This window comes from Alternaria metachromatica, assembly GCF_023757995.1.
Source record: "Alternaria metachromatica strain BMP 0045 chromosome Unknown scaffold_15, whole genome shotgun sequence".
NCBI classification, from domain to species: domain Eukaryota; kingdom Fungi; phylum Ascomycota; class Dothideomycetes; order Pleosporales; family Pleosporaceae; genus Alternaria; species Alternaria metachromatica.
In genome coordinates this window covers 681,118-706,317 of record NW_026055506.1, presented here as the reverse complement: position 1 = coordinate 706,317, position 25,200 = coordinate 681,118, and the positions used below count along the sequence as shown (strand labels likewise).

Below are 25,200 nucleotides of genomic sequence, written 5' to 3'. Positions count from 1 at the left end.
TAGGCAGAGGATGAGTCGGGCGCATAGTGGCTACGCTGGACTCTCCCCAATCCGGATCCTCGGCATCCCCGGATGAGTCCGCAGACGAAGAGACCAGATTCTCGGTGTCGCTACTATGATGACTGGCAGAGCTAGTTTGGGATGCCCCCACCAGGTTAGCCCAAGAAGTTAGCTGCTCGACCGGGGGTCTAGAGTATTCGTTGTAATGGTTTTCCGAAGACCATGGGGCCTCTTCTCTGTATTCGACTTGATCTCCAGACACAGGCACAGTATCGAATTCCATTCCTAGGGGTCCAGGATCGAAGCCGACGTTGAAGTCGATATCGAAGTCGACAGCCATATGAAAGTCGACAGACGGTTCAATCGCGGGACTGTTCTGCTGTTGAGACTGCTGCGTATAGTAACCGTGGAGTTCATAGCCGGGCGTCGGCGTGTACGCAGTTGGATCCTCGATGGGCTGTAGCATACTGTACTGGTGCTGTCCATTGTACGTCGTCAGGTCGTGCTGTGCGCCATCACCCGAGTCGTTACCAAAGGTAGGCATGGCCAGACGAGGGTTATATGAGTACGATGCCTGTCCAGAATCATCATGCGTATCACCGTTTACGAGGCTTTCTTGGCTGTCGCGCTGTTCGGGTCCGTACCCTTGGCGTCTTGCGTGATGGTCCCTGCTATCAACGTCAGCTTTGTCATGTGTGGCATACTTAGGGCTTTCATACCGCTCGTGGTGTATACCATGGAAGCCGAATTGAGGCCCCTCTTCATCGCTGTCGTTCGATGACGGGTGACACGGGTCGTACGGGTCTTCCCAGGAACCTGAGCCGCTCATCTTGGCAAGCAAGATTTCGACTTGCGGGAGTTATGTTACGCCTTTCCTATCGTCGCCACCTACTGCTCCTAGTGCTATCGCGCCGACGCGTACTTGGAAGTGGAGGATGCTGTTGATGGCGGTCGGGGTATGGGTCTTGGGAACTGGATCAGGCGTCTTACTGGATGCTGGCAGGACAGAAGCTAAAAAAAACAGAATTACGTTCGATGTTGGATGAGATGCATGCAAGAGACTTTGATGGGTGGTAATAGGAGATGGTTAGGATATGCAAAGGACGCTGTGAGGTGTCCAGGTACGGTGGTTAGCGGGCGGGCCGGGGTATACCTAGCCACGCTGGGCAGAGGTCCTCCGATTTTCGATCGCAAGGACGACGTTTTCGACTGCAAGTTCGGGCTTCGATAATGCCAGAAATGACGTGGAGCGCAGAGGGATGGTATTCTCGTTGGGATGTACAAGGCGAGGTTATATCTGGGCATGCGTCTATCCGGGGATGCGATGATGCGCGCCCTCAAGAACGACCATGAACGTGGCGACGCGAAGCACAATCATGAGAGTCCTCCCGGCATTTTATCTGAAACACACCTGGACGAGCTCTTAGTGTGTGCCCTTCGGTAACGCGGTTATTGCGATCCTATACCACTCCTATACAGCGCCGCTGTGGTGATGAGGAGGCCCTCATCCCTGGCGATCGTGGACACGGGTCTCATGCCACGATGGTATCATTATACCTCATGCTCCAACGATTTGTACGTGTTTGAGCTGTTTGGTTGCCGACAGGAGGACGTCGTGCGGATGGCGGTGTGGAACGTCGGTTATGGTTGGCCGTATCCGGACTTGCTGTCATTGGCGGCTCCGATAAGTAGGCTTTTCAGCAGCTGCTAGCTCGAACATGTCGCACATCATCATCGGGAACGACAGGCAGCTTCTGACATTTCCAAGGACCAGTGGCACCTGCAGTGACCCACCAGCAAAAGCAGTACGGCGCGGTATAGCGAAGTCATTCTGTCTGGCTTGATTATCCCATGGGTTGTGTTCAGAAGGGCACCGGGGGCGCTGAGCCACAACAATCCGAGCCGTGGTGGAGCCACTTGTCGAGTTCTCACGTCGTCATTGGAGCGGCGCCCGGTAGGGCATGGCGGAAGGTCGCGGCGGATAGCAGGGCGGACTGTAGGGCAGACTGAGCACGACGATGGTGGTTGGAAGTAGTGTGACACGATCTGTCCATATTGCTTTGCGCAGACGTCTGGTTGTACTGAGGGGTGAGTCCTGCCTAGGACGACAGTACAGACTGATTTGGGAACGGTTTCGAAGGCATGTGTCCAGAGACTCGGTGCGCCACAGTCATCCGGCCAGGACTAGGAACGCGTTAAAATAAAGAAAACGGCATCAATCTCTAGGCTATGGAAGAGATGCGCTGCCTTTATCAATCATCTACTCGACAGCCACCCACCCACACACCTCAATTCAAAGGGATGTCCGTAAACGCCCCCACCGGATGTCCTTCGACAAGGGAGCATCTACCGTGCGCCGAAGGTGGGCACATGGGGGCCAGCCGCATGTGAATGAACAGGCGGGACGCTGCACAGTGGCGGCTTGTTCTAGGGGTACCCGTGAACTGTAGTAGCAGGCAGGCAAAAGACAGTCTTGGACGTATCCCCTCATTGAAAGCTCATAGATCAAACGATGCTGAACCACAATCCGGTTCTCTTCAGCTTCCACCGAGGACTGACAATTGTCTTGCGCGCTCTTACTGGACGAAAAACATGCCCAGCCTCGATACGTTTTGCAACCTCTACACTTTCGGCGCGTACTAAGGCCACTTTGTATGCTCTCGCGCGTAGCTGGCGCCGTTCATGCATATGTAGAGTGCTTATATCCAGCCAATATATGGGTACAGTTCGAGCCACTGTGCTTATACCTGCTCAGCGCAGCCCTCACGCCGAAGCATTGCCCACCGATCAAGCAAATAAACTGTGGCTGGGCCACAGGCTGGAGACGCGGTGGATTCTAGCACAGTCTTACCATCGGATGATCTCACAACTCTAGCTAGCCGGGATGGCAGCGCCTATCGAGATATGTGTAAACGTACTGCTTGCAGACCCTGAGCGCAAGAATACATCCGTCGGTCGAAGCCACCTACGCGAAAGAGCGTGGGAGCCACCGAAGCCATCGGTCGATACGAACACCTGTTCCAACATTGGTTTAGGGGTCTCGCTCTTCTCAGCTAGCTCTAGCGAACACCAATCAACACAACCAACAGTTAGTCAAAGTGCGGGCCGCATTCTTGATGTATGCCGCGACTATGCCGCAATCTAAGTAGACAGAGGAAAGAAGAGGTATGGCTCGAGACCAAAAAAGGCTTTGCGCTGCATCGAGATGGCCCTGGAGCGGATGAGCGGCTAGATGCCCAGGTGAGGCGTAGTTCTAGCCCCACTCATGCACGCCTATCTCTCGACACCATCATCCTTCCAAAGGATGGAGCCGATGCGTAAGAAGGGTGTCGTCTGAATTACGTATTCGTCACTAGGTGGTGCTGTTTGCAAATTTCTGCGATGTTGGTACATGCACGGCTCCAGAGGTCAGAAGTCAGTGTGTCGGCATTCGGCGCGCCGCTGGGGCTGGCCCCAACGGGGCGGGCATCGCCAACGCGACGGGAAGCTATTGCGAATGGCGCTTGCAATACCACTGACCCAGTAGGCTGGCGTCGCTCATCGCACTTGGTAATTGGGGCGGGACAGTACGCGAATGTGACCGGGCTGGTGGTTCGTTCTTCAAGGATCGATAGCCTGCTTATGGCACATAAGTTTGAAGGGAAATCTCACTGCGCCACTGTCTTTGGGGGCTCCGCACTCGAATCTGAAGTGTGTTCGCGAGTAACCTTGGGTGTATATATATATGGAGGACTGCGCCGCTGTGATTTGGATGGTAGTCAAACCCCTGTGTGTGATTATGTGGTGTGCCAAACTCAACAACGCCGTTTCATGACCACGAATTGCGTAGGCATCCGCGAAAACTCAAGATCAGGGTGAGAACTCTCACCGCCGGTCACATCCTCTCCGAAATGGCTCCATGACATCAGCTGGAACGGTTTCGGTAAACTTCCTAAGACTAAAGAGGTCAAAAACTGTGAACAAAGAGTGAGTTGTCAAAGATCGCTGCAAACGTCAGAAACCCTTGCGCAAGGAGCAACCCTCCGCAGCCACAGAGAATCTACGCGGAGCGGTGATAGTTGCCGCGGGCCGCTCGATCTGTTCACCTCGCAACTGCCGTACTCGGGACTGACTACAATTGGGGTGATAGCGTTGCGTTCGAGTTGTGAGTCCAAGGGCTTGCTCGATTCAAAGCGAACTGCATGTGCCACGAGTGCCGAGTACGGCACTAGCTGCGCGATTGTAATGATGGCGCTGTGTGCGAGTCGTGGGGACGAAGGGCTTACTTGATTGACAGCGAACTGCATGTGCCTGAACGACAAGATCTTGAAAAGCATCAAATCACAGTGCGAAGATGAATTCTGCACTCCGCGGACGAAGAGGGGCGAACCTATGGCGAATCATAGACGGTGTCGATGTGATGTGATTTGAAGCGCGCTTCCACAAGCGAACGTTTACAACTCCGAGTCCAGTACATGATACTTCTACTATCATCGTCATATCTTCCCATAAAGGTGACTGGAAATGGGTTTACTGGGCGGCGAAGTGTCGGCTGTGCTGACCACCATCGAATCTACGCCCGTCGGGCAGTAAGCACAGTCATGAAGGCCGCAATGGCATATGTGACTGTGATAGGATCGACTCTAGATATTTATGTAGTTCTGATTTGCTCCGCCTCTTCCAGACGCAACGATCTTACTCACTCTGGACCGGAGAGTCAGAATTAGGCAAGACTGACCACGATGCCCGATTCCTGTGATGCAGCCGTCTGCTATCTAGAGCCAATATGTGTAGATGTGGTTGATTGATTGCTGTGCATTGGATGTAGTGAGTGGAGTCGCTTGTGACAAGGGATGTTCCTTCGTCATGGCGCATTGAATCCAGTGTCCAGACTATCGACCTCTTTCGAACTTACGCCCCGTCGAGGCGTGCCGCACTCTTGCAGGTTGATGTAACTTCCTGTGTAATCTGCAAGACTAGCGATTAGGGAACGGGGCCGAGAAAGGGTATGATCAGACAGAACGCATGCGGTCGTCTTCGCGGCCTGGAGAAGGGTGTGTAGTTATAGTCCATGCTTACCCTGATCTGAGACAGTCAATCCCTTTGTTCTCCTGCATTGATCGGTCTCAAAGCTTCTCCACATATCTGACACGCTTGACATCTCTGCGAAAAGATGAAGTGCTTCCAACGTGCCGGGCCACGACCCATGATTGCCAACGATAATAAGCACTGGGACGAAGACAGTGAGCGACGTGCTTACAATGATCGGATCAGTCGTATGCGGAAGATCGAGTACCCAATGCTTGAAGGTATGCTCAGACATGATACATCTTTCACATGTCACTGACGGCACCTAGATCTGACATACCTCGATCATGGCGGCACGACGCTCGCACCCAAGTCTTTACTCAAGTCCTTCTGCGACGAGATGCAAAGCACTCTCCTCGCCAATCCTCACTCTGATTCATCCAACCCGAGTGTGACTGCCGTCATGGTAGAGCAAACCCGGCTTGCTGTCTTAAAGATGTTCAACGCAGACCCCGTTCACTTTGATGTTGTCTTCACCGCTAATGCCACCGGTGCCATCAAGTTGGTGACAGAGGGGTTCTCTGGATACGAGGAAGGATTCAATTACTGTTATCATCGTAATAGCCATACAAGTCTGGTTGGTGTCCGAGAGCTGGCCAATCGTAGCCACTGTTTCGCATCCAATGAGGAGACAGAAGACTGGCTCGCCGGAACAAACGACTGTCCCTTCAAAGGTCCTCTTGCGGAGAGACCATTGTTGTTTGCTTATCCAGCGCAGTCGTAGGTGGCCTTGCACTTGATGGAAGAGGAGTTGACACTGACGTTATCATCCACAGGAACATGAACGGCGAGCGGCTTCCGCTGGATTGGACAGGCAAGCTACGCTTGTCGTTACACCATCCGAACTCATACTCTCTGCTTGACGTAGCAGCCTTGGTATCCACGACCCCAATCGACTTGAGCAACCATCTCTTCGCCCCCGACTTCATCTCGTTATCCTTCTACAAGATCTTTGGGTTCCCTGATCTCGGTGCTCTGATTGTCCGGAAGGCGGCTGGCCATGTGTTCGATCACCGGAAGTACTTCGGTGGCGGCACGACAGAGATGACAACCTGCCTTGGAGAATCATGGGTAGCCCGCAAGGACTCTAGCCTCCACGCACGGTTAGAGGACGGGACGATCGCTTTCCGGAATATTCTTGCTCTGAAGTGTGCTATAACGACTCATCGCGCGTTGTTCGGCGGGCTTGAACAAGTCTCGACACACGCTAGGTGGCTTGCTAGCATCCTTCACGATCGTTTGACGAGCATGATGCACTAAAATGGTGCACCAGTATGCCAAGTATACAAGTCGATAGACTCTGACTATCAAAATTCGCAAAGACAAGGGCCGACAATAGCTTTCAACATACAGAGAAGCAATGGCGCATACATCGGCCCGTGGCACGTTGGAGCGTTCCTCAGGGCGAGTAGGATCCACGTTCGCACGGGCAACGTGTGCAATCCTGCAGGTATGGCATGTGCGCTGGGTGTAGAGGCTGGATGGATACGGGGTGCGTTCGACGCAGGTCTTCGATGCAATACCGAGGCCGATGTTGTGGACGGAGTTCCTTTTGGGATAGTCAGGGTGACCCTGGGGGCCATGAGTACCTTGGAAGATGTTGAAACGCTCGTGAGCTGTCTTTCGCGGAGCGTCGTAGAACAACAGGGGCTCCTCCAAGAGACTGCGCAGGTTCGTGATAAGAGCAAGGAGTGGGTAGAAGAGTCTAGAAGTCCCTCCGCTGTCTCGGAGATGACTACGACCCGGATAGACCCCTCCTCTCTAGGTCATGGGGAGCATACGACCACATTGAAGAACCCGAGGAGCTTGATTTCGTGGCTGAGGAGGAGAAAAAGGTTGTATCCGCGCTTTCATGGGAGAAGGCACATTGGTTGAAAGGTAGTCGGTGAAGAGCGTATGTTTTCGGTGGTCTTTCGCGCCTGATCCTAGCTCAGCTATTAAATAACGACGTCATGATATTCCCTTCGCACTGGTCTCCTACCTAGGTACTCGTCCCTTTGTTGATCTCCACATCATTCATATACATTCGGGCAATTTTTCGTGATTGGTTCGGCGTGGGACTTTTGATGAAATTGGGATGAACAGCAACGATCGCGGAGAGCCGCCGTATCCTGCCCGTGTGGCACGTGACTGGGATGGAAAGACTAGTCCGTAAACAGCCTAGCGTGATTTCTGTTTCCAACCAGCCTGCACAGGCGAGCTGAATGCACCCGCATGCGCGAACGCGATACACAATCGGCAGATGCATGAGGTTTGCAGTGCACATGTGGTAGGCAGAAACCATATGCTTCTCTAAGCGGGCGCAAACCCGGAGGAGCGCTTGTGGACAGTGGACATGCGTTGTGGCTGCTTTACTTCCAGAGCTAGACAAAGCCCGCGCGAGCTGCAGATGTCTGGTGGTTTGACGCCACAATACTGAATAAAATGCAGGTATGTCTTGGCCTGACAGACATGCTAATCAGGTGCGGCCCATTTCGCCGTCACCTTGAGACTCTCAGTCCCGAAAAGCCTGCATTTCTAAAGTAGTGGACAGCTCAAATCACAAGCGCAAGCGCTGCGAGCTCCCTGAGCCTTACTGTCAATGAGCGCTCAGCTGTCAGATCTTCTACTGAAGTCACGATCAAAAGGTGGGGAATCACAAATTGTCTAAAGTGACCTCGGGAGTGTGGCGATTGGAACTTGACTAGCCATGCAGCTGTGTAGCCATGCAACCACTCGCTACATATTGAGCGCTAGTCCCAAACCACAGCAACCACTACGGATGATGCACTCAATAGATGAGCATCAGAAGCCCCGCACTTCGATCGAGATATCGGCTGTTTCCATGGGTGTTTACGAACATCCCTGGCTGACCTGCGAACTCCTTGCCTTGCACCAACACTTGGTCAGAACGGAAGCGGCTCTGCTATTGACAGGCGATTGGCTAATCGATTTCGAGGGCATAGTGTCGCATGTTTTCGACGGCTGTAGCGATTGCATCGGTGGCTATCAGCGGCAGTGTGGTCATGTACGCATAGGCGTTCTGTATCTCAGGTTCTTAGGCCTACTGAAAACCGTCAGGCCGAAGAACGCGGCTTGTCAATACATCCACAAGGTTTGATATTCGACGGGACTGCAATCGAAAGCTTGCTTCGAATGTAGAGTGAGGATTTCTGATGGCACTTCCCCAAGTAGCTATCGATGCTGTCGGCAGTGGCAAGCCGTGAGGCTCTGCGGTAGCCCACACAGCACGCTCAACTTCAATGGCAAGGTTGGCTTTCAGCAGGTTGACAAAGATAAGACATAAAATTTGTTTATCACTCCACCATGCCGCATCTCGCTAGCCGTGTGTGTGTGGAAGATTGACGGTTATGTGTCCTCGTGCAATTACCGATAGGGTTGCGACCTGCGAGTCTGCATCCGTCATGCAGATGTTGAGAGCTGGAGGCGTCCATAAGAATCCAGCCATGGGCAAGACCGCTTACGCAGTCAATCTTGTATAAGCGCAGCTGCCGTTCCAAATCCTGTCGCACTCCCGAAAGGAGTCTGTTCACCCCAGATCCTTTTCATCGTCAAGAACCGTGCTCGCCAGTGCCACGTCTTCCACTTGCGACCGCCGCTCGCTATTCACCGGAACGATCCTGTCGTCAGCCTGTGTATGCAATCAAAGGCGGCTCGCGACTCAGTCGTCTGCCATGGGGTTCCTGGCACTCGCTTTACCCGCTTTACCTGCGCATACAGCAAGAGGCTCATGCGTGACGACGGGGTATGCCTCGCGCTCAGCCACGACCATCGACTGCAGTACCGCAGACGATTCGGGGTGTGGGCGATGTCGCTGAGGCATGCTAACGTCGTAGGTCCAAAATTGCATCCATCCGTGAGTTTGCCTGCTGCTAGTTGACGTGTGAGGGATTCAAAGCGCGTGTATTTGTGCTGACGCGTGACATCAGTGGCCAGACAGGTACCAAGCCCTGTCGAAAGCTGGCCTCGTTACTGTGGTCGATTTTCCACCGCTGACGCGGACGCATCACGACTGAAGCCATACAGTCTGGAGTGTCTTCCGAGTCCCTCTACGGGCTCATCTTACGTTCTCGATCCATTGGAAGAGGGTCGAACCGCACGCAGTCTCCGCTCTCAGACATTGTTTGGCAACAACAGGACGCCTAGGGCCATCTCGTTGACCTTTTTCTCCGCACGTGTCTGCACAGCCCACGTCGATGCTGGTCCGCTTGCTGGCACCAAAGAAAAAGTGAGGCAACGACCAACATTGTCCTTGGTACCACAATCGACGTAATAACGATGCAAATGTCGTCAGATGCTACTGTCAAGCTGGAGGCATCCTCTTTACGCTAGTATCCCCCGTCGGTTTCGCGGCGATAGCGATCAGTTCGTCACCCCATGCCTCCAAGACTCATTGTAGTCGCTGCTCATCGTACATTAGAACCCACCTCTTTTGAGGCCAAATCACAGAGGTTACTGATCTCGTTTCGAAGTCGCCAGCCTCGTCAACGACGCCTAGCGCAGACCGCCCTCGCGTGCCGCCCTGCTGCTCATACCATCGGGTGCCTACGTCGTCACGTCGTCCAAGCCTCCCAAAGGATCTCCGGTCAACCACAAACTTAACTGATAACGCTCTGAAAACCGGAGCTGTGGTCTGGCATACAAGATGACATCGGACTGGCCGGGGCGCTCGAGTATTTTCAATACAGAGACGAACGTGTTTGACATGAGAGGCGGATCAGGCGAGCCGCCGGCAGGATACCCGATGATGGTAAACCGAAGGCATGATCGATCAACGCCAGGATACATAAGTACCATGGACGGTTCCGGAAGCTTTGGGCCAAGATCAATGGTGCCAAGCCCAGAGGCCTTTCAGAGCGTGGGCGATCAAGACATGGCACAAGGTTGGCAATGCGACAACCATATGTACGATGTAAGTAGTCTGGGCTGGAACCACGGCGAAAACCCAAACTTCATGGTCTCTATGCGGGCCGACACGAAAGATCCGACTTCGCCAACACAGCCACTGGTGGGATACGATGATCAGTACTCCTATGTGGAAGATTGCTCTCCAAATGGACTGTGGAACGAGTCAATACAATCCGACTCTCAGTCGTTCCCTCAGCATAGACGTAACGCGGTACCATTCATCAGCATCGACTCGCCGACAGGCGAAAGCAGAGTGACCGATTCTAGAAACGCAGGGGCTTCGACATCATACTCACATGCAACAGTGACCACACCAACCTCGTCATGGAATCGTATCACAGGACATGACGCAGATGTGGATTCGGGTTCGTATCTATCTCCGGAGAGTCACGACCAGGCTTCCTCGTCTCGACGGAGCTCAACGACTTCGATGGCGTCCGCGCCAGGACGGCTACCCGGGAGAACATTCGATCATGTAGCAACATCTGTGGAGGGTCGCGACTGGTCGCCTTACAGTGCATTCTCCAAGTAAGTAGATATGCACCGCAAGCCAAGAGATAAACGCTTAACTTGGTGCAGCACGTCGGACTCGCAGGAAGTTCAGCAATCCCAGGACGACTGCTTTATGAGCCCATTAGCAACAAACATGGGTCGTGAACCCTCAACACAAGATGAAAGTCGCCTAAACTGCTCTGAGCGTGGCTGCCGTGCCAGTTTCCAAGGTACATACGCGAAGGGTAGTCTTGCACGCCACCGGCGTTTGAAACATGGTAGCTACCAGCATCAGGAGGGCCGGGAATATGTTTGTGAAGAGCCTGGATGTTCGAAGGGCTACAAACGCCAAGACGCACGCTTGAAGCACTATCGCAAGGCCCATCGCCACCTCGCCCCTGGCCCAGCGTTATCGCGTGCGAAGTATCGATCGGTATGATCGCGCTGTAGCATGTGCACCAAGCTCTTTACAGTTATCGTCAACGTCGTTGAGCTGATGTCGGATCAGTCGTTGCGTCAAAATGCTCTCGATGATCGGAATCGACTTGGAGGATCTGTCCTCGGCTGCCCATGTCCGCACATTCTTTTCATTCTTTTCTTGTCTTGTTATTGCAATGGGTTATGTTCGTGGAAGTTCTTGTATTGCTCGGAAAGATTGTCGTGCTATAATGCCAGTCGGGCTGTTGGCACACCAAAAACACTCCAGGAGTGCGGCGTTAAAGGTTCATACGTTAAGGCGGGGACGAAGACGCGGGTATGTCGATAAGGTGTCAGCAGGGACGTGAATGCTTCGAAAGAGGTTCGGCGTGTCGTCGTTATGGGTACCTTGAGCACGAAGGTCCTAGCAAAAGGTGGTTAGAAGAAAGGGCCTCGAGAGGTTGGGGGAAGAAGGCTCGCCCGCCAGGCAGCCGCTTGAATTGAGTGGACCAGCTTGCACACCACAGCATATCCGGGTACTCGCACGTCGCATCGATTCCTCAAATCCTGGAAGAAAGCCTCGCTGCCGCTTGAGCTCGCCAGTCGCCTACTTGAGGCTTTGCCTCATTTAGTACCAGAGAGCAGCGAAACCTTGCATACTATGAGCGGTGCAGTGCTGGCTCGCTTCACGATCTTGAGAAACTGCCGCCACTTCCCGCTTGGACAAGGGACGTTGAACAGCCTCGGGAGCACCGTATACGATGCGACCAGGCGGTATAAGCTGTCCTGATTCGACCATCCAAGGGCCCTCTCAGAGCGCAGAAAGCAAGTTTGCGGGGATATGTGTTGGGTGCCCAGGTGGTTTGGGAGAGGAAAGAGCAGGTGCGGTCAGGAGAAGAAGCACGCCCGGGCGAGGAAGCACGAGCACTGCGCAAGGCATTACCCCAATCATCTCATACCTACGCGTTTGGCTCGTTGCAACAGGGATATGTCGTCCACTAGTAGTAGTAATGCGCAGCTTTTTCCGTCTGGAGCGGTGTCAGCTCAGACTCGAACATCCTGAGATCAGCTTCGTTGCGAGCTTGCCCAGGTGCTACGTTGCTGATGAGCCACATCAGCTAGAGCGTCATTCACGCGATGACACATGGCCATGCGCATTGGCAGCAGTGCATGATACTGTGACTCTATCTTGGAGGTGAGCATACGAATATGGGCTTCATGCACCTGGGCAGTCAAATCAAATCGGTGTGGCCCCATGCCCAGGTGGGCTTCATGGCACGTATGCGCTTTCCGGCATCAGCGCCCAATCATTACCATCACTACCTACGTACCGAAACAACAACAGACACACAGCAGGGGACCACTGATGCTTCGTGACTTTCTCCTGTCGTTGCGAGCCCAATTCCACAGCACAGCCGCCGTTGCTTTACGCGTTCTTTCGCCATTTAAAGTGCCAAGGCCTCGGAACATCCGACAGGTGGCCACAGAATTCGGGGCGAATTCTCGAACCGTCTCTGCAACACCAACAATATTTACAACACCAGCTGTCGCAATCCGGATACCAACAGGATTTATCAGCGAAGATGTATCTCAGGCTCGTACGAAAGTGCGAACGAACTTGAGTGCCACGCATGCGATCCGAAAAGGTTGGCACGCCACCAGTCACTCCACCTGTTCCACCCATCAGATCTTCCATCATGGCTATGCAGTATGCCTCTTCCAAGGTGTCATGCACCTTATCAGCTCATGCAGGAACGCTTTTGAGCTTCGGGATTGCGATACCAGTGATCTGGTTCGGTGCTAGCGAAAAGTACCCATAACCCGCCGCCCCGGCCGAAACACCTCGTTGTTGCCTTACCTGCATGACACCTATCTAGTAAACATCGCCTCGTGGGAACACGCTCCAATCAGCGCGCCAACGATGTCTTCGAGTCCCTGAGGTTTATCGTCTCGAGCCAAGTTTCAAGATCGTGACAACGAACCGTCTACCACCTCAACGTTTTATAGCCACCATTAGGAAATGTTAACTTGATCTCATCTTCTGTCATGGGGAGCTTGAACTGTTAAGACGATTTCAGTAGAATGAAATGCTTCGGCAGAGTGGACGAGGAATACGTTCGATGCTCATGGCAGTGAAGACTGGGATCGGGGGGATGACTGGGATCACGGTATCCAATGTTCCCAGCTCGATCGGAAGCATTGCATATTGCGTTGGCCGCAAACAGCGATCAGGCGCCAGATGTCGGGTGCTCACAGTGACACAACGTTTTTAATCTGCCTGAAGATCGAAAGGGGCGTTGATTGGGCTTTAATGAAGCCAACTCTCAGCGTCCTGTATCGGTAAGCTATATGCTGTGCACTTTCACGGGGCTGAGAGGTGTAGGACAACTGAACACCATAGGATGGAATTATGAGCCGTCGCCATACGAATCTTTCCTCCAGATAGGTGCGGTCTTGATGTAGTAATAGCATAACCTTGCAGCTCAAAGCTACCAGTCGTTACCTGGACATGCTATAGTAAGGCTGCTGGAACGACTGAATTGATACCCAAGGATTGAGGAACCGTTGTAAGGCGACGATTTATCGATTGGGCACCAAGATAACTCGGGTTGCAATGGAAATGAAGCACTGTTTTGAACGGAAGTGACATGCAATGTACATGTGGTGCTCAGAAGATCACGATGTAGAATCGGCGGGTGTGTTAGCGTGATCTCTTCAACTTTCAGAGAGACGCGACAAGTCATTGTTTCTTTGAGCTCAGGATTCGCACTCTAAAAGTCTGAAAACTCACTCTCGATCCACTGATCATAGGCTCAGAAGGACTACAACGCCACGCATATGCAGGGATGCAACCATTACAGATACTAACGTCACCTGCATGCTAGCATCAAACCTCACACACATGGGTGCAAAATTGTTGAAAGAGATATCTGAAGACACTCATTGCACAATTCTCTCTTTCTCGAACTCAGTGGCGTAGAATATTTCGGCGTGGCCGACTCACGTTCACGATGCCGAGTCTAAGATCCAGCTGCGCCTCACACCCCCTGCAGGTCGATGTGGCGTTCGTTCAGATCAACGTTGCCATCACTGTCGTATCTAGGGGCTTGAAAATCTCGATTCCGCCTCTTTAGTATCGGAAAACGCGAGATGAATCTACCTTGACATAAAAAAGTTACAATTTAGGAATGTGGCCACGCGCTTGGATATTACGCCATCGCATCAGCACACAATATGTCAGCTCGGCGGAATGGCATGGAAAATCCGTATTCACAAGAGCCGACTTCAGCTGAACTGGTTTCTAGCATTCAATCACATACATCCGAATTATATCTAGTACGTCGCCCCTGTACAAATGAAAGAACCCAGCCCAACCAACCCAGTTCGGTCAACCAAGACCTTGGAGGGGATCGTAACTACCCACAAACACACCACAGCCTGCGCATACACTGTATATGCCCGAACTGGTGGCGATCTTCTTGTCCAGCACCATCCTTTCTAGAGTGCCAGCCCCACAGCTCTGACTCACGCGAGTCCAGCCGGTGATTTCAAGGCAACGAACATCTCGACTCCATTGGATGCCAGTCGCTGTAGACGGGGGAGAAGACGAACCACCAGAGAGCGACGGAGCCAATGAGGTTTGGAACGTCTCGAGGCGTCCCATAGCTGACGAGCCCATATTAGGCTGACCGGGCGAGATGCTACGCCATCGTAGGCACCGAACTCGAATGGGAGGAATCGTTCCTATATATGAAGCAGTCTGTCATTACAGGCATCGGACTCACACGGATGAGTTCGCTAACCTCTACTTGAAACTTGCTACAGGCGTGGGGGCAAAAGCAACAGCAAGTCAGCCAACTTTCGTGAGGAAGCCGGGCGGCTTCCTGAACATGTCCCTCGCCTCACTCGGAGTGATCGACACTCCCGAGGTCTACTCTTATCTTGTCGAACATCGAACCACGAAGATCTAGAAGGCATGCGTGTAGCCAGGCCTTGTGTTCCGAAACGCAGCTGCCCGTCCACGACTTCCCGGTGCACGGTGTCATCTCGGTAGCTGCCCGAAGGGTCGGGCGTTCTTGCGCGACGGGCTCCCAATCGCCCGAGACGTCGGTAGATGGCCTTGTACAGACGGCCAGCGCATCCGGTCGTCAACATGGAGCTAGTCGCATGTCGTTGGCCAGGTCGGAGAGAGACCTGTTGGCTGTGGAAGATTCAAAGTTTGGTTAACGCCGGCTTCCAAGGTCCTCCCGGGCTCCTTGAGTCACGTAGTGCGACGCGGGCCTTGACCCCTTCGACTCCACTCCGATATTCCCAACCATCTTTCATCGACAACGTCGCTCTTTCCAGACGCGCATAGTCCCCCGGGACTTCTTCTTTGTTCTCATGCACCATCGCGGCGAGGTAGTTGCCTGGAGGACGACACGTGGTCGGCCTAGTCAAGCGATGGAGGAGGATCACTCCACTCCGCCGCCGCCGGCATGACGTCCCCAACGACAACTCATCAAGACATACAACAACACCGAGACTTTTTATCGCAAACGTATCCCGAATAATAATAAGAGGACAAAACAAAAGAGAGGGGCTCATACAAGAAACGAATGTGCGTACATTTGGTTTGCAGATTGCGCCAACGTTATGGAGACATACGAGATGGCATGAACGGAGCGTGCTGAGTATCGTGAGGGGGTGCGATAACTTGAAACATGTAATAAAAGCGTAGCGCTGCGTTTATTGAGGGCAACCGTTACCCTTCGCCGAACCGATTGCCAAAAGAGAGAAACCAGATCATTACAATAGTGGAAAAGAGATAGTCTTGGTGTCGCTGCTGCTTGCGAGGATATCTTGGGCCCGGGTCATAGGCTCTTCTTCTGAAGAGCTGTTCAGGTGGCCCAACTCGACATGTTACTAAGGTCGTCCTCCTGGTTCCTGCGCGTGGGTCTCGAAGCGGAGGAACGACGGACAAGCGGACTATCGGCAGCAAGATCAGGATGATATTTCCTGTAATGCTTCAGCCGAGCATCCTGTCGCCTGAACTCCTTGGCACACGTGTCGTCCCCGCACACATACCGGCTGCCCGTTCCATGGACTAACCTCCGATGTCTTCCGAGGTTGCCTCTTGAATACAGACCGGTGAACGCCTGCCTGCAGTCCACGACTTCACAGTACATTATCTCCGGAGTGTGGGTCGGAGGAGGACCCGCCGAGGACGCGTTGGACACAGAAGAGCGCGTGGAATGAGATCTTTGCATTGGAACGTCCAACCCAAATTCCCACTGAGAAGAGCCTTGCGTGGTTGAAGGGGTTTCTAAAGGAGTCGCAGACCTCTCAATATCAATGTGGATAGGGAGAGGGTATTGGGGCAGGTAATAAGGTGGGATCTGGTCGGCATTTGCATATCGTGGGTAATCCGGAACTGGACGCTCAGTGACCACGCTGTCCTCCATGTTTTCACTGACATGGTCTGTTGTCGAATGCGTCGTGTCGGGTACTTCTTCCAAACCGGGTCCTGGCGCTCCTTCAAGAATACCCGGCTCGTGGTTCACATCGAGTGGGTGGTAGATTGACCATGGCTCCTGTTGGAGGTTTGCGTTGAAGGGTGTCGTGTCGAACTGCCTAGGACCAAGCGGGTAAGGAAACGCGCCGCCCTGTTCGAGAGGGTATCCTTGATCGATTTGCCAATCACCCGGCGCACCAAATGGGTTCATCTGGTAGTTCGACACATCTTGAACAGTTACTGAGTTTGGGTATCGTTCGTTCCATGACTGACCCTGCTGTGGACTCCTTTCCGGCTGCGGCCACATTTGTGGCTGGTACTGTCCTAAGATAGCAGGATCCATTGAAGATAAAGCCGGCTGGTAGGCGGGCTGCAGATTGTAGGACTGGAGAGGCAAGTCGGCGAGGTTGTCTTCGAGTGCAAAACCATTACTACCAGCGTGTAGATCCAAGCATTGCTCGTCATCATCCACGTCTGGATATCCATGATAAGGCCGCCTCGCATACGAAGAGCGCCGATACTGCTCGTGTGAACCCATCTTATCTCCGACTTTCGTGAAGATGGTGATTCCAAGAGGAGGTTGTCACAGCACGTTTTGAGATCTGCCCGAGGGGTCGTTTCGCGGTGTTCGATGTATGCCAACAAGGAATGACGGGCTGCGATGCGGTTCGGGGGCCGGTGCAGTTGCCAAGCCGCTTACTTGAGGTCGCAGGGCGCGAGAAGAAGACACCAGTCCGATAAACGATTGGAGATGGAAAGGTAAGGGGATGACAAAGTACCGAGCACGTCCAATGATGTCGATGTCTCAACGCCAGATCCAGAGCCTGGTCCGCTTCACGTCGTGTGGTCGTTAGGTCTGTACACGGCAGTGATGGGCACGGATTCGAGTTGTCCACTAAAGAGGAGGTATAGAAGAAGGTGTGTGGTTGTTATCTGTTGGCCTCGCTGCGTCGGAGCCGTCGTCGTTGAAGCTGATGAGCCCGAAGTTGACGAGCCAGTAGAGGTGCAGTGGGAAGGCCCTTCGTGATACGGCCGGTCTTTCGAAGAGCTTTGCTTGCTGAGGTTCTGTTCCTTAAGCCCAAGACTCCGCTCGGCAACGGTGTGGTCGCTCGTTGCTTGCAGCAACCTTTGTTTGGGACTCGAGGACGATCGGCAGGTATGGGAAGCGAAGTGCGCGGACTTGCAGTTGACCGAAGGCTTGCAAGAGGAGGAGGTCAAGAGGAGGCGTGACGGTCGTATATGGAGGGGGCATACGGATGATATGTGCCCGGATTTTGTTCCTGCTGGAGGACTACCGTACGACGATCGGACACACTATGCAGTTAGCCCAAGACGTACATCAAGCCGAGTCATGAATAGGTACGTCGGCACTATGGACAACGCAAAACGTCTCTAGTGGAACGAAACAGTCCTTCTGAGGTTGGGTGTGGCTCTGCGACAACATGGATATGGCCAGAGTCTAAGATGTGGGCCCGACGTCCGCTGTCAATTGTATGCCTGTTTGCCTGTTTCGACAAGGAAGGATGGCGGGTGGCGCTAGCTTCTGGTATGCTTGGTAGCTACCCCTGGTGCTTCCAGCGGGATTGCCCAATCCATTGCGACAAGTCGAGCAACCACAGTGACGTGGTGATGAGTGGTCGTGAGGCCCGGAGCCTTGCCCTTCGCATCGGATTTGACCGGCGCCTTCCGCACCAGGGCGCCTTCGACAATCATGTGTGTAGGGCACATGTACCAGATTGAGGATGATAAAAGCAGCGACAGCAGGGCTGTTGACGTACGCAAAGGCCCGCAGCGAGGCCGACTGCTAGGTTGAACCGGACGGCGCGAGAGACTGGATTCACAACGTCGGGCCCCAGGCTTTTTGATCCGCGTAGATTTTCAGACGTCATCCAGTGCCGATATGGGGAAGGGTGCGAGGGTGCATGCATGGCTTGCAGCAGCCCACCATCGCGTCTATACGCACCCCTGGGCGCGGCACTTGAATCAGCGTATTGAACGGGCCTCTACATGCCAGAGTATCGATTGGCGCTCTCGATGGATCAATACAAAAGCCGAACTGCAATCACTACACAAGTCATTCTATGCTGGCGACGTAATAGATTCGCTACTGCCCCGGGAGCTGGCTTTTGAGCGGGACGATTTGCATACGAGTCTCAAAATTGACTGTGGATACCAGCTGCAAGCGCTGTGGCGTTGGAGACCCTCAGCTCAGGGCTGGTCTGCCGCCAGGCCACCACACCCACCTCGCACGCGTTGCGCGCAACGTGCACAGCATGGTTTTTACACAGAATTGGACAGGAAAAGCTCCTTACGGTACCAGACAGAGAGGGTGCAGGCTCAGTTGAGCAGTGCTATCACATCCAGCGTTCAATTTGCGAGATGTGAGCGTTGCCAAAACAAAGGAAGACCACCTGCCGCCCGTGCTCAGCTGCAGACGGCACCCAACACTCATCGCTGGACGAACGGGCCAACAACGACTGCAATTCATCAACATAGCATGCCGTGTCACCATGTGAGCTGAGCATGCTAATGCGAGCAGGACTTGGCGCCTGGCAAATACCATGGAATAATGGCTAGTCAGCACTCATGGTATTTGAGCTTTCCTGGACGAAAAGGGTGTCTATCCAATTCTTCCGCTCCCTGCGATGCGGCCTAGATGACCTCGGCCGCCATACATATTCTCTCCGCTTAGGCTATGTCCATGGGAATTTGCCGCGTGACAGGTTATCGCTCCTGCGAACTGGGTGTTGAGTCCAACAAGCGAAAAGGTCATGCAGTTGCCTCGGCCCCGCATGCAGCTACAAGTGTGCACCCAGTGCGTTTTCATCGCGCCATCTTCTAAGTGGAGATTGGACGTCGATAGCGCCCGGGCCTATCTCTGTGCCACGTCTTCATCACGTGATGAGGCTCTGCGCGGACCAATAGGAAGACAATATCATCACTATCCCCGCGAAGAGCTTCCGCACCTCACTATGCCGTTAGGTTTCTGTGGGCGGGCGGGCCGGTGCGATACGGCTTCGGCACGGTTGGAAATAGACCATCCGGTGTCTGTTATGTTGCGCCGCGCATTTGCAGCCCATCTGGGCAGCTAGTGCTCACCTGGGCATGGCGGGCATTATCACTCTAGCCGTATCAACGGACGGCGCCTTGCCATCGCCGTCAAGCCGCTGGCACACAGCACTCGCGCCGCTGTGCAGCTCGTAGGGATCGCCATTGTTGTCTCTCGACTTCTGACACGAGGGATTCCCAAATCCCTGACCAGCAGACCAAAGCGCTCTACCAAGCCTGTCTGAGAGATAGGTCAACCTCAACTGGAGTAGTCAGGTCCCAAGTCTCCGGAAACGCAGTCTGCATAGCCTTCCACTGCTAGCCTACTACGCCCCTTCAGCTGAGAGGGTTGGCACAGGGCAGTTTTTGCTACTGCTCTGGTGCTTTAGGGAGACGGTCGGTCGCACTTGCTCCAGGATCACTTGCTGCAACGGTGGTAGCTGCTATTGCAAGATGAAGGAATATGCCCCGTACCAGGCATGTTCAGCTCTGCAGGGTGACCATTTAGCCGGTGCAGATCACCACAATCTTCGCTCATGTGTACCGGGCCCAACTTTTACAGATGACATTGACTAGGAGGGGTGGCGATGCTGGTGTGTGCTTCGTCCTTCTTGCGCGCAAAGTCGCTCGGTACAGTAATAAGGAATCGAAACCTTCGCAGCCTCCCTATCGGACACACAAACTCTCTATCTGCATAGCAGTCAGATCAGGGATCTGTCAGCCGCGAAGCTTGGTAACAAGCCCAAACAGTCATCTCGCATGCATATGCAATGATCGGCTTCTGTCCTTCTTTTACGACGATCCAGTACACATCACGCGTGCTCAAGGCATCGACTCTATGACTCCGCCTGCGCGGCGGTGAAAGCTTCACCTGTGACATATACGTATCATCCGCTATGGCGATTGCTGGTGATTTGGAAGCGGTGGATGCGTTGGCATAATCAGTACGAAGCACGACGTTTATTTTGGTAATCGCACTTCTGACAGCTCCCCGTCCCAAGGAGTCGGGAACATATCAGCCTCAAGAGCCGGCTCAGGCTTTGCGCACCAGTAGCCTATCGGACCAGCTGTGTATACCATTGATCAACGACGGGTACTGTACCGGACCGACTGAACTCAGAGGACGGGGAAGACGCAAAAACAAATCCAACAGAACCCTGCAACGCGGTATACACGGTACATGTGATCTGTCGTTTGCGCCCTCTTGGGCGTGCACGGCCACGGATACAACGGCACCGCAGCGCAAGTGGCAAATGGCAGTCATCTGATGCGCCCTAGTACCGAAATACGATCAACTGGTGAAGCTTTGTTGGTCTCACTGGCGAAGCTGGGCTCACGGGGCTCGAAGGGCGAGGGTCTGCAAGCGCCGCCACGTGGAACTGCTGCGAGACGTTACCTACCGTGTCGGATGACGAGCGCGCTGCTTTAACACCTGCATCTGGTACCCGACATGGTAGATGGGACGCCTAATCGAGCTCACGCCATTCTTCGTTGTGTTGGCTTTAACCGCACTGGTAGATAACTCCGCAGAGCCGCATGCTTCTTCAATCGTTATCTCCGTTGTCTGCGTTGGCCTACCCCAGATCTTGGACTACTAGACATGGGGCCCCTACTGGGCCCCAGACTCCTCACTGGCACGTCAGATTGGGATGTCACAGTGGCCAGATGATTGGTCGCGTGCATCCTGATACACATTTTGATCATTACACTTCTAGCTACGAAGTTGAAGACGCGCATATGCGCTGAATTACATTAAGAGCGCCCCAGCGCAGTAAGAGAACAACCAGTGCGCCCCGACGAGGGTAAAGAGAAGATGCCGCAAGCAGCTGTTCATACCACCAGGGCGAGAGAGACTCCAGCTCTCGATCTGCACTGCAAGGGATTGGTCATCACAGTCGATCGTTGTCTTTGCTGCTGGCGCAACTATTTTGTTCGCTTCTTCGGCATCGCGTCCAGGATGCGGTGCTTCTTCCATTCGTGTTTGCGGGTCGCATCGGTCCGCTTGTAAGGCCTTTTGCAAACGCGGCACACGGATCCGACTATGACAGCAACTGGATTATGAAAGGCAATATTATGCCGTCGCAGGTTGCCTTTCCGATACCTGAAGTCAAGTCAATACCTGTGCATGAGCGAGTTGCGAGAGGGCGAAGCTTACCTGCCACGGAACGTTTTGCCACACTTATTGCAATGCTCTAGCGGAGCATCATTCCCGTTCTGTTCCAGAACCTCGCAGAATTGAGGATATTGATAATCCTCAAGCTCAACGAAGTTGGTAGGCGGTCCCTGGTTTCCTCCAAAGCGATGGGCGTACTGCAGTGATTCGGGTTGTTGAGCTGCGGATTCCTGACGTTTGATGTTTTCATCTTTAGCAGCATCTTGTTCGTACCCGCCACGAAAATGCCATTCCTGGTGCTCGGAGAGTTCGTAGGTACCGAAGCGGATACCGGTGGCGTCATGCCGCTGCGAACGCAGCTCCGGCAAGCACTGGCCTAGTGCAGGTGGTGATTGGATACCGGAAACATGCGACTCATGGTCTGCAAGACTAAACGGTACCGAAGATCCCATTGGGTCATCTTGTCGCCCATCAAGACCTTTTACCGGTTGCTGCGCGATTGCTCGAGAAGACTCCATGTGACTTGCTTCCAGGGAAGAATAGTCCCAGTCTGTGTTCACTTGAAATGACCTAGGCAAATCGAAATCGTTGGATGGGAAACTTTCAAGAGGCGACACGGTGCTATCGGGGCGGTTGGCATTCGAATAGAATTGGGCGGAGCAAATGCCGTTGATGTCGGGTGTGACAGGCGATACGGGCGACGGCGACGACTTGTGGGATTGCCGCCCGCTGGTCATACTGGGCGCTGAGACAGAGTGGTGCTGGACGTTCAAAGCCCACAGTAACATCGGCGCGTCGGGAGTTGTGGGTGAGCGTCGCGCGGATGTCGTACCGCACTCGTCGATCTCGTTACGGTCCAAGAACGACGCTTGACTCGTGTCAGACTCGAGAGAATGGTCCTGGGTTCTCTCCATAAGACCTTCCAGCTCAGCGAAGGCATGGTCTCCTTCAAGCTCTGGAGCAAGCATAAGCCTATCTGGAAGCTCGTGGAGCGGCATTGCAGGAAGTTCATATCCGTACGGACACCCATAAGGTGGAGGAGCCTCGTCGTGAACAGCTTTCGCATACTGTTGGGGATCCATCCGGTAAGTTCGTACTGAAACCCGGCAGAGTTTTCGTAAGAAAGTTCGGCACCTGGAGACTGTGGTGCTACTAGGATTCCTTGGATGACTTGGGATTGATGAGCTTTTGGCGTCGTCAACTGGCACAGCGACGGTAGAGCGGCTGCAAGCACATGAACCTGTGCTTGGCGTCGTTGTTTTGTCGGCCAAGCTATGCCGAGATGTCGAGATGCTGAACTCAATCAGTACAGTACACTTCGGCTGAAACGATAGCCACTGATGGGATCTTGGACTCACGTACGTAATGCTCCAGCGACGTTTTGCCTCGATGTGAATGAGCATATTCGGAATGCGAGGGTGATCTCGAAATTATGTGGCAAAGAGCATCCGCAATACTGAAGGACTTTATTGAGTCCAAGTACATGCAGACGTCATGGCCAGGAGGAATCGTGTAAGTTCCTTCAGGACTGCTGATTCCCACCAGGACCGCGCGTTATGAATTGGCGGCGCGACGAATGCCTCCAACCCGGAAGCTCGATGCCATTGGAAGGACAATCTAGGAGCCCGATACACCATGTCGCTGGCAGCGGCCTCGATCTCGAAAGATCAAAAGAAGGCGAGAGGTCTGGAGGACTCTGCGTCGCACTAAGAAGCCCTGAACTGTAAAGTATGTGCGCGAGTGTGTGGACAACTCAAGCAACGGCCAAGACTGGAGCGCGCCCTAGCTCCGATGCTGTCGGCGTCGAGCTATTGGGTACAGATGAAACGCTCGTATATTCTTGTTGCATGAGGCCCTTGGATGTCTCGGTCCGTCCAGCTGGCGGAGGCCCATTGGCCGCGCCGACGAAGGCGATGCCAAGCGTTGCTTCCGATGTGGAGGAATAGGATTGTCGGTCATAGTCGAAAAGGGCTTTGCCCTCACCGCAACCCAGAACAAGAGACGGGCAACAAGGATGGCGCTAAGGAAGTGAAGCGGGGCTATCCCTGGACACCGGCGGCGGGCGATAGACCATGCATCCCGGAAGAAGTGTGCCGGCTACTTTGACATGTTGTTCGCTGGCCAGTTCGAGAGTCCGGGAGGAACATGCTGTGTTGTGAGCCAGTTTCCGTGGCGGGCGTGGGGGTTGATTGGCTATCGAAAGCGGATCGGTAAAAATGCGGCTCTGTTCGCAAAAACAACGGGGGATAACATCGAGGTTCTGGATGCGCAAACATCGTCGAGAAAGTTAGAGGCATAGCTTCAGATATATCCACCTGATGCTCGGCCTTCGAAACTGTTCTTTTACAACAGCACAGCCGCAACGATGGGGCCGACGGATTGCCAACTTAAGAAAGCACTACAGGACAGAATCTTTGGAATCTGCCTGGGAGTCTGCCTCGAAGGGGGAGTCTGAGCCACACTGTGGGTGCTCCAGCGACTGCCGACCGGTGAGTCTACCGGCTTTGATAATCGCCAGACGAGCCTGTCGTCTCAACAGTTCTCAGACATCGGGAATACGTACTACAAGCTGAGTCACCAATGACGCCGACGCATCAGGCCCCCAGCGAACCAGCATCTTTTCAATTCGCACACTTTGGGTATAGATCGAGGCGCCAACCAACGAAGCGGCGCTTCACAAAACTTCGGTGTGACCTTCAAGCGACACGTCGTGCTCAACACCAAGCATGGACCGCTGGGCGAAGAGGCGAGAGCGCGAGTCAGCTAGAAAGAGGCAGACGGCACGAGCGTTCCCCCCTCCAGTTGCAGCCCATGGCAAGTTCTAGAGCGATCAGTGCGGTATGCATCTACTTGCACGGTAGCGATTCCCCCATCCGCATGCAGGAGAGCCAACCCAAATCGAGCTCCAGCCCTAACGATATTTAGGCAATGCCGGGGTGGTATCTTACGCGTGTTGCGGGCGGCCTCCAGATGCCTTCCATTGCTGCCCGACTGCACACTGTTAGCGCGCAAAGTCCTCCAAACCGAAAGATGAAGCAAAGCTCGCAAAGGATGCCGAATTGGAGATAAGATCGTGAGAGCCTTTTTGCTACGACGTTCCAACCTTGGCACGTCAAAAGCGGGGGAACATGGGGACACGGTTTGACGCGCGCTAGTGCGATGCGTTCCGTGCCAATCGCTTGCCAAGATCACGTCACTTCCCGCTCCATCTCATCTCGCTCCCGAGGTCGCGTCAGCCGGAGCCGACGGCCGCAGCAACCAATTTCGTCATACAATGCCTTTGTGCAGGCACAATGCGCGATAAGCATGCAGAAATTTCGGATCTGACCGACAGGTTTCTCGACCTCGATATCGCACGTCAGGACCAATCAATCCATTGATGCAATCGCACCTTCGACCCGGAAATGGGTCCGGCCTACCGTATAGCGTATGCATCTGACAGATTTCTAACAGGCACGACCCTGCTGGAACAGGTTCAACTCCAACTAGAGCCGCATCAATTGGGACGGGGTCTGCAGCTTACGCCCCGTTCAAGCGGACCGTCCTCCAACCGTATCACCCGCATCGCAGCATCCACTGTGCCCTTCGCCGTGACCTTCGTGCGCGCCCCCTCAAAGTGCCAATATCTGGTGACTCGCACCACACGACGCTCTCTCCGACT

At 53.7% G+C, this 25,200-nt stretch overlaps 1 protein-coding gene across 1 annotated transcript; it reads right to left on the bottom strand.

Moving 5' to 3' along the window:
* Positions 1–21,577: 21,577 nt before the first annotated feature.
* J4E83_006773 (uncharacterized protein) lies at positions 21,578–22,569 on the bottom strand (the record flags this gene model as incomplete). The annotated part of the gene is made up of 2 exons (XM_049333683.1): positions 21,578–22,515; positions 22,566–22,569. The coding sequence occupies 2 exons, from the start codon at positions 22,567–22,569 to the stop codon at positions 21,578–21,580; spliced, it is 942 nt and encodes a 313-aa protein (XP_049187405.1).
* Positions 22,570–25,200: the final 2,631 nt, after the last annotated feature.